Source organism: Musa acuminata, chromosome BXJ3-9, assembly GCF_036884655.1.
Source record: "Musa acuminata AAA Group cultivar baxijiao chromosome BXJ3-9, Cavendish_Baxijiao_AAA, whole genome shotgun sequence".
Taxonomy (NCBI): Eukaryota; Viridiplantae; Streptophyta; class Magnoliopsida; order Zingiberales; family Musaceae; genus Musa; species Musa acuminata.
This window is the reverse complement of record NC_088357.1, coordinates 40,751,467-40,761,998: the sequence shown is the minus strand read 5'-3', so window position 1 is coordinate 40,761,998 and position 10,532 is coordinate 40,751,467. Positions and strand designations below refer to the sequence as shown.

Here is a 10,532-nt window from a genome sequence, read left to right as displayed (position 1 = left end):
TTTCTATCCTTTGATAGTTTGACCAAACTATTAAGTGTTATTTTGTGCAGAGACTCCATCTTTTCTTGCATGTCTCAGTCCATGCTGCTTAAAAATATTCTCTCTTTTTTTATCATTAAACATAACACTGATTCCAGCAGCAGTATGTTTCTCGATCTCGATAATATCCTGACTGCTGCAGCAGCAGTAAGTTCTTTATGTTTGAATCCTGAAATCAATAACGAAACTCTTGGCTTCCAAATACTACCGAAATGAACCGTCTTAATTTGTCATCAAATGGCGTCCTCCCACTTCCTCCCGTTCTCTCTTCCTGCGTGTCCCTCTCCGCTGAATCCCCCCACACCCTCCTGAAGATCCCTCCGACTCTCCTCTCCACCATCTTGGGCTACTGCTCCCACTTCTTGTGCTCCACTCCTCTCCAATATTGTCACTTTTTAACATCCTCCAGCCGCATCTGATTCCTCGAAACCACTGCCATCTTCTTATCTCAACAATAACTCTATTTCTTGGGCAGATCTTTTCTAAAACATCTAACACCCAGAAAAGTTGGAAGCCGGCCCAAGATTTTGAAGCCAAACTTTAATGGATCGTAGACTCCTCGAAGCTTTCTCTTGAAATTGATCATGCAGAAACATGCAGAAGTTCACTTGACAGACGAGGCATGAAAAAAATAGTACATATGGAAAATTCTTCCATCGCACCTCACCTTTGGTTTTAATCAAAATCGAACTCCCCAAGCTTTGGAGTTTTTTCAGATAGTTTTATATCGTTGATATAGTCGCTAGATTTTTTTGTTTCTATTTGAACTTCACTTTTTCTATCACGATAGATGATATATTTATCTCATTTCAAGTTCAATTTTCTCATCAAACTCATCAATCATATAATTTATTTCTTTGCAAGCATTACTAGTCACTAATTCTTTTGCTCTTGTAGAAGAAAAATACTATAGTTTTTGAAAATTTGATTACTATCACGCAACTCCAAAATATTGGGAAAAGAGAAGATTTCAAAAGAAAAGAAAATTCACAGCCATCACAATCAAATAATAAACTATAAAACTCATAGAAAAATTTATATGGTTCGATACTTGTTATTTACATTTATGAAGAAAGTCAAATTCTTCACCAACCCTATTATACACCATTTCACATAGACCTTATAAAATTTTTTCTAGTTTTTTCGTTTATCCTCTCTAGACATACATACTAAAAATAAACTCAAATTTTTACTTCTCATCAAAATCTATAGGTATTTATAAAATAATCAAGCCCTCTAATTATATAATTTCTTTCCATCACAAAGAAATCCTTTTTATACTAATACTTCTTTTTCTTCGAGGGCATCAATTCCAAAGATACTTGCCAGCCTCAACATAAAACTGAATTCATTATACAAGGTATGTAAATATATTTTGTACTCATATGATTGTTACCTTCAATAGAGAGAAAATTATGATTAATAGAAGCTATCTCCGTTTCAAGAATCAAACAAGAAAGAAGACCAATAATTGTTTTGGATGAGCCGACACCTTTTTGTTGTTCAAAACGTTTGACAACTAGTGTCATTATAATTTGATAAGAACACATTTATTTTTCTAAACCTCTCTATCCTTCGATTGTTTGACCAAACTGTTCAAGTTTTATTTTGTGCAGAGAATCCATCTTTTCTTGTATGCCTCGTTGCTACTTTTCCCTCTACTCAATGCTTCTTAAAAGTATTCTCTCTCTTTTATAAAAAAATATTAAACATATCACTGACTTTTCTTGATCTCGATAATATCTTGATTATTGCCAAATTCTTTATGCTTGAATCGCAAAGACAATAACCAAACTCTCATCAATGATCTGGATTTTATCGGGTGAGATGATAAGGACTTTTTATATTTTTAAACAAAAGATTTCATCAATGATCTTCCTCATTGTGTCAAGTGCTCCAAGTTATAATAATTGATAAGGAGGTCTAACGCATGGATAATCCACAGTGTCACATCATATAACATCAAATACCTCTCATCAATTCAATTTATTGATCAAACATCATACTTGCATCAACACCGACTAGTTGCTACCTTAAATGCTTATTCATCTATACATACATGACTAGATAATGACCAATGATGCTATGTAATTACTATCGTGGAATAAATCCTCACTTAAATTATTTTTTAGACCCTTTATACAAGTTTCAAGCTAGGTGTGTTCCTTGCCGAATCATTCAATATTCTACTAAAGCATCGGATTAGTCTTTATCGTACACATCTTATCGCAGTTTTTATAAGATCCTATGTCAAACTATTTCGTCTATCGATATCAAAATTGCAATAGGCTCGAACCTTAGGATGCAAGTGGCTCCGAACCCTGACATGTGGGTCGGGCAGAATCTATTGTAATAGAAATCAAACAAATCGAATGGTAAAAATTAATTAACCAAATTACAATAGGTCAACATGTTATATATTCTTCCAATACCTTCCATTTACCTTCCTAGTATTTTATTCATACGTCATATAAGATTCAGTTGCGTGTTCGCCACCCACCTAATAATAAAGTCACTAAAATCAATTCTGAAAAGTGGACCAACGCGGTGGACCCACTCCAGATAACGCTGCCGGCTTGCTGACGAAGCAAAACACCCAACCTTATCTGCATCCGCCCCACCTCAACAAACTCAACACATTTCTCTCTCTCTCAGTGGTGTTCGTACTCATTTCCATCAGCAACCTGTTTAAATATTATGTGTTTATATGAAAAGAAAATTCCAAATAAGATCCGAATCAATTAATGTGACAGTGGGTCGAAATTATATTTAATCCGAAGTCGATCCGGACCCGAAATGAGCGTGAAATATAAAGCATTTCTCGATCTTCGTCACCTCCTCTCCTGTTTGTCTATAATTGTCATGTGATGACGACATGGCCTCTGCGTGTCCATCCGCTGATCTGACGCTGCGTCGGCCGTTCGTTGTTATATCTCATTCACGTAGCACCAATCACAGCCGTCAGTGTCACAGCTCATCCGTCCGCAAAGTGAGGTCGGGATCCATCCAATCCACCGTAACGCGGTGGTTGTCCGTCGGCAGATCTCCGCCGGTAAGAGACGACGCTTGTGCTGGTGAACGGTGAGAGCTGGATTTTGTATGATTCCACTTAACAGCTGAGCTTGGAGGGGATATTTCCCTGTGAACGGAAGTCGATTCGCGTGTCTGCGTTCCCACCGAGTGAACGATAAGCGTGGCGTCAGAAAAGGCCAGCACAGTGTGGGACCAGTTACTGTGGCCGGATGGAGACGGGACCCACCTTCGATGAACTCGCCGCGCCGCCGACCATATGCATTCCCCCTCTCGCGTTGTCTTCCTCTCTCTCTGTCACGGCAGCGAATAATTAATAGCAGCAATGCGTATGGCTATGTGAAGGTTTCAATTACTATTTAACCCCTCAATGATATATGTATATTAATAAATTTATCTTTTTTTAATAGGATCACATCACAGACTCAAGAAGATTATGGCCTCCAAGTTCTTATTTGGGTATAAATTACTTTGAAATTCGGGTGCACAATGTTTATCCAAAATTTAATATCAGACTTATTAACCATCTAAAATATTTTATAACATGGAGATGAATAATTAAGTTGAGCTGTGTCCTGTGTGAATGCTGAGCTGGAATATCTATCCTCGTGTCGACGAAAGGTTTAATAGTCATACAAAATCAATCATAGTGGTCAGTTGAATTGTTTTATTAAAATGATCAAAATATTTATTAGCTGCAGTGTATATATATGTTCGTCAAAATAATTAGTGATAACAATGTACAGTAGCATTATTACGATATCTATTTTTGTATTTCTCCCAAATCCTATTTGAATATATAAGCGTAAGAAAAATGTATATTATCTAATTTAATAGCCGCATCCAAGTGGATTTAATCAGCTTTTTACAGATATCCGTCGAGGATAAAAATGGCGTTTCAAGAGTGTGAGAGGGCATTTTCGTGAATAAAAGTTAAGGAACAGAATCACCTAAAGGAAGCCCCGCTTTTCTCCTTTTTAAATCAAATCGTTTAATTAGTTCGAGCAATGTAATAATAGTCTCTCAAATTGGTGCTTTAATTGGGGGTTGCTTTTGCTTGGTGGAGGAAGGGAAAGAGGAAGTGGAGTTGAGAGGCGAAGGGAAGGAGATAAAGATTGCAGGGGTTTCCATTTCCATCGAATCTAAGGAAAGAAGCGACAGGGAGGGTTCCGTGGGTTGCGATGCCGGAGGCGGAGGACAGGAAAGAGGCAACGGTGGTGGAGACGGACAAGGAGACGGAGGAGGAGGAGGAGGAGGACGATGCGGGAGGAAGAGATGTGGCTGCGGTGCTGGACTTCGACATGCTGTGCGCCACTGTGGCGCTCCAGACGCAGGGGCTCTCCGTGGGGAAGACGCGCCGGAAAGATTCGGTGGCAGAAGAGGCGAACGAGGAGGCGGGGTTGGAGTTCGGTGGCGTGCAGCGGATGTGGGAGGGCGACGTCATGGATTGCTTCGAGGACCGGCGCATCGCCATCGAAGCCGCATGGTGAAGCTTGTCTTCCCCAATCGTGCCTTGCGTTCCTTTTGTCTAAAGCATTCTTTTTCCTGGTTGTTTCAGTTGTGTTACAAAGAGGAGCCTTTTTGGGTCTCTTGAATTTGTGGTTCTTCAATAGGAAAGGCTTACATTTTTATCTTTCTTTGGTTGAATTCCTCTGATTCATATGAAGCTTTTCCGTACGACGTTTATCTGTGGCATTTTATTTTGTACTTGCATTTTGCTTTTTTTCCTTTCCTTTTTTTTCTTTTTGTGATTTACGTTTTATATCAGGATGCAATAGTTTGATGAAAAATCGCAGTGATTCTTTCTGCAACGAACACGGTCTTGATTGTTGATGTGAATTTCTATGATGTAATAATTTAAATGTTATTTTGCAGTTGCCCATGCTATAGATTTGGGAAGAACATGCACAGAGCCAACTTAGGGTCGTGGTTTCTTCAGGTGAGGCTTTATTCTTGGTTGCTTCAAGTTTTATATGATTTTTACCAAAAATTCATCTTTTTCGTGTGTATAAATAAGAAATGTAAAAGGAAAATATCGCTTTTGTTGCTGTGGTATTGTCAAGTTAAAATTTGTCCCTAACATACTGTTTGATTTTGTTATATATTTGTTTCTTAACTGGTTCTATTATTTTGAGCTGTTATTCACTGTTTGGTTACATTTTTGAGAAAAATTAATCGTCTCTTTTGGGAGGGTAATAATCCTGCTGTTTACCTAGCTAATCGGCCGAGGGCAGTATATAAAATTTCTCTTTATTCTATATGGATGTGAATTTCCCTAGTGAATTCTGAATCTTCTTTGTTGAAAATTTATCTGAGTGATTTTCATTTGTTGGGGAATATAGAATTTTCTTGGCGAATGTTTTCTTCGCACATGCACATAAGCATGCAAGCAAACACAAAAAAAGACTTTTTACATAGAAAATGTATATTCTAGTAGTGTGCATAAAAAAAATAAATTGCTGCTGGGCAGACATTATGGACCTGTCATATGGCATTGTCTATAATGATTTGCAAGGTTGACCATTTACTATTACTAATTTAACATCCTAGTAAATTGGCTGATGGGGAGACATTTTGGGACTTTTGTAGACCATGCTTTTACATTGTAAGAGAAGGGTCCTAGTAAGGCTGGATATGATCATTCTCTTAGCGCTGGTACTGTTATGACATGTATAGTTGACTCTCTGTACCAACCAGCTATTACTGACTAGTCTAGGCTAAATAGGTCATGTTGCTTTCTTTTTCATAGGAGTTGAGAAGGCAACTTCCTTTACTATAAGTATTCACTCTTGTGCTAATAACTTGTAACATCTCTATGGTTGACACATTCTGGTGCTAGTTTGACTATTGAATGCCAAATTACAATTATTCCAGCCTGTTACATCAAAGTTAATTTACTGGTGCAAATCGGCCATTTTCTTTGATATGATCTTCTATATTCTGGGTTTATATGGGAACTATGTGATTGTAATATAAGAATGCATTTGTTAGCTACTGAATTCTACAGGGGAACTATTTTTCAGGGAATATTTTGTCAGCATGTATTTCTGAATACTTAAGGGATTATTTGTAGACTATGTATCACAAAGCATAATTCTTTTTTATGCCATCCAAAATATTTTCGTAGTTGATATGTTTGCCTCTAGCTAGTGAATAAGTAGAATATAAAGTAAAATTAATATTATAGTGGAACATGATTGGATTTAGATGTGAATGACTAGTCTTCTAGTCATCCCATCTAGAAAAGATTGAAAGGAATTGGTTGCATTAGCTGATAAAAGATAATCAAACTAAACTTGTATTTCTGGAAGTAGAAATGTATCTATTCCAAAGCTTGGGATGTGTGCTTAAATCTAAGGATCCTAAGCTAGATAGATCCAGCATGTTGTGATTTCGTTGAATTTTAAACACTTCTTTTTTCTTGAGAAAGGTTAAACATCAAGCTTTGGACTTGAAATTACATAGTAATTTTTTATGTTCCTCATTAGTTTTTGCAACACATGATATTGAACCATATATAATACTAATTGCTGATGTTGATTGCATAAACATTAATTACGCTGTCTTGTATATAAATATATTACACATGCTTTTCATTTAAATATTTTGTAAAGTTGGTCCTGGTGCTATTTTTCACTTGTTATGTTGCACAAATAAATTTATCTCTTTCCACAATCAAAGTGTATGCAGTAGGATTATGCATCACTAATTAATTCAAAGTATTACAAAATCTTCTTACTTAAAAAGTTTGCATGGATGCTTAAGTTTCCATTTATTACCTTGTTGAAGTTTCTCCTTGTGCTATTTGTTTCATATCACCTTCATTGATTTGATTTTTGTTTTTTGGGTACAGGCAATGGTGTATTTTATCTTTATAGTTGTTTCATTGTTCAATTTCATAGCTTTTGGTATTACCGACCATCATAACTTCTTATATATGGGAATTGTATCTACCATCTTGACGGGGTTGTATTTGGGTTACTTCCGTACCCGAATAAAGAAGCAATTTAACATACGGGTATGCATCTCTTCCTAGTTTATTATTGTTCTCAATTTTCTTGTGCTATATTTTGTATTTTGTAAATTAGTTGTGCTTCATATACAACCCATGGCTAACTTTTTTTTTCCATTTTCATGTTAAAAATAGGAAGTTCACTAGTCAACTCAAATGCATGCTCTTTTATGAGCTTCTTTAACAAAATTTCCACATGATAGGGTATTAGAAAATTGTATAGGGAAATAGTTTAGCAATTTGTTTTATTTGTGAGAAATTAGATACTTGAATTGTGATTGCACATTATAATTTGCGATGGCAATGGAAGTTGCGGATGGTGACGTCATGGGCGGAGGAAGCTTCAGATTTGTTTATCGGTGGCGGAGGAAGTTGCAGTCCTCTCTCTCGATGGTAGAAGGAGCTGGACACAGAAGTAGCGGCAGTCCTGTGTGTCAGCGATGGGGGCAGTGACGACGGAAGTATTGGTAGCGAAGACATCGACTGTGCAAGGGTTTAAGGCTCAGGGTCATGTGAGGGGGTAGGGGGTGGGTTTTGCAACTATAGTAATACTATGTAGCTTAGTTGGTTCAATCGAACCAACTAGCTACTGTTTAACTAAACCAGACTTAATAGTTTGGTTTGGTTGCATGGTTTCAACCAAACGCTGCCCGAGGCACCTAGTGCCTTAGTTCAGGCAAGCACCCATGTTGCGCTTCACTAAAGCACCCCGCCTAACCAATCTTTGAGGCGCTCAAGCCTCGCCTCGCCTCGCCTCACCCGAGTGGCTAGGTGAGCGCCCGAGCACCTATTTAAATCCCTGTATGAGTGTACAAGTCTTTTGTTTACTAAACCTTGTGAAACAAATGATTCTGACACTTATGCTGGGACTTGTTAAGGTGAACCATTATCTAGTAAAAGTATAATTCTTCTAATACTATTGAGATTATCTTTATGCTTAAAAGGTTACAGTGAATAAAAACAGATGATATTTTGCTAGATTGAGTTCCATTTGGATCGTTAGGAGTGCGATTTCTATGTAATTTATCTCTGCAATTTTTTCTCCTGTAACCAGTTTTGTCATACTAAAGATCACCAACATCACTGAATGCTTGAGGTTTCACCTTGAGGCATGAGCTATGAGATTTTTTTATTTGCACATAATATTTTAATATCTTTTTTAATGTGCTTCCATAGGAGGAGTATATGGTAAATTAGGTAGCTGTATGAACGATATTTTTACAACTCAGGGACCTGTTTGCAAGATCAATGAGATCTGTCAAGTATTGAAACTGCTACATGGAGAACAGTGGAAATAGACTAGGCTCTCATGTTACCTCATTGTGCCCATAATAAACAAACTTGGTCATACTTATATTTTATGCATGATAATGATAATTTATCAACATGTGCTGTTGTCTCATTGGTGCCAACTCTAGCTTCAGACATAGTACTGACTCATTCTTTTGATATGTAAGTTTGGATGCTTGCATTCTTGGATTCTTTTAACATACGTTTTATTTGTTTGCAGGGAAGTGATAGTTCTTTAGATGATTGTGTTAACCATCTCATCTGCCCTTGTTGCACATTATGCCAGGTTACTATAAGATCCTTAAAAAATTGCAGATTAATATTACTCACAAGACATTTGCCAAGGATTTTTATGACATGCTGTGTTTCATTGGCTTGGTCAGGAATCAAGGACATTGGAAATGAACAATGTCCAAAATGGTGTATGGCATGGTCGGGGCGACACGTTATGCTTAGCTACTGGTGGTGAAGGAAGCAAGGTGTTCACAGCTCTCCGCAAGCCTCCTCTGTTTCCAACCAAATCTCCAGATATTTGTAGCATGGAGAGAACAACAAATGACAGTGAGCACTTATGGAATGCAGACGGAAGCCATTCTGAGCCTCTAGTCCCATCAGTCCAATTAGGACAGCAAGCTTGAAATACAAGCTAGCTGTCTGTTATGTTCTTAGATTAACATTGGGAAGGGAGTCGAACTTTAATGGCCATTTTTCTACTTGAAGCTGACTCAAAAAGATTCTTTGTAACGATATTCCAGAAAACTATGATATTGAAAAGTTTCATGAAAGGAAAGGACTTGGCTGGTTGACTTGCATGGTTGTCAGATAGGTCATAACCATTCTGGTCATTGTAATTTCATCCAATAATGCAAAGCTAGACTCACTGTCGAATAGACTGTTTATCAAGTAGGAAATCTGTTTTATTACATAAGTTTCAAGTAAATATCCAAAAAGGTGTGCTGGTCAGGATTGTTGATGTTTGTATCTTGTTAAGATTGTCCCCTCAACAATTTATCTTTATCAATTCTTACTAAACTTTTGATATTTGGTATAAGAGAACTTGGTGAATTAAATTTTTTTTTATCTTAATGAGAAAAAAATCATCATAATCATATTATAATAGTCCTTGGTAGAGACAGAATGCAATCTGTATATCCACTATTATAATTATTTTATTAGGATATATCTGGCTATATGCAAAAATTACAATCCCACATACAACAACCATAATTAATATATTATCGATTTTCACTTTCTTTTTTTGTCACATCTTTTATCTAATTCCAAGAAGTGGATATAGACATCCAAATAATCACATTAGAACTTTTATTTTCATTCATAGCTGTAATCGATTAAATTCCTCTAGTGATATGCCTACAAACATTAAAATTGTTTAGCATATCCTTTTAGTTAATATCCATACAAAATACTCAAAGTCAATAACTTCAAACTATCATTACTAATAGTCAGGATAAATCCAAATAAAACATATAAATATATATGATAATATCTCAAATATCCCTAACATTAAATATATATTAATTTTTTTGATTCATTTTGGTGTGAATTGTGAATGGTGATTTTTACATGTTTTAGTAAATAAAATTTATTTTTTTAGGAAAGAAGATTCAAGTTTGCATGAAATATTAATGGTTCTCCTCTTTTGCTTGTATGTTATAATAATAGTACTTCAATTATTTCTAGACCCGCTTTAACTCGGCATATAACTCAAGAAAGATACGATATGATCTCAGCGTATGTACATGAACAGAATTTGATGCACATTGCATGTGGTAATTGGTTGGATACTTTCTTCTCAGACCACTAGAAACCCTCATTGCTTTCCATCTATAAGGCTCATCTTCATTCATTAATTGCCTATGCAATTGCTCTCCCATCTTCTCGGATGCTTTCAATCCCATGAAATTCCTAAACATTCCTAGGATCCTATCAATCCCAGCTTCCAAAGGTATCAATCACCTTTTCCTCCTCTTTTGTTAATGTTTGCATCTTGTAAAGTTTGTGGCCTAGGATAATTCATCTTTAACAATTCTTACTACACTTTTGATAATTGATATCAGAAAACTAGGTGAAACAAATGATTTTTTTTTTGTTTGAATAAAAAAAAAATACCACTATTTTTAATTATTTCATTAGGATATAT

The 10,532-nt window shown here is 36.2% G+C and overlaps 1 protein-coding gene across 1 annotated transcript; it reads left to right on the top strand.

Moving 5' to 3' along the window:
* The first annotated feature begins 4,077 nt into the window (after nucleotides 1-4,077).
* LOC135649960 (uncharacterized) lies at nucleotides 4,078-9,183 on the top strand. The gene is made up of 5 exons (XM_065168967.1): nucleotides 4,078-4,555; nucleotides 4,945-5,008; nucleotides 6,923-7,087; nucleotides 8,592-8,657; nucleotides 8,755-9,183. The coding sequence occupies exons 1-5, from the start codon at nucleotides 4,251-4,253 to the stop codon at nucleotides 9,007-9,009; spliced, it is 855 nt and encodes a 284-aa protein (XP_065025039.1). The 5' UTR covers nucleotides 4,078-4,250; the 3' UTR covers nucleotides 9,010-9,183.
* The last annotated feature ends 1,349 nt before the right edge of the window (nucleotides 9,184-10,532 follow it).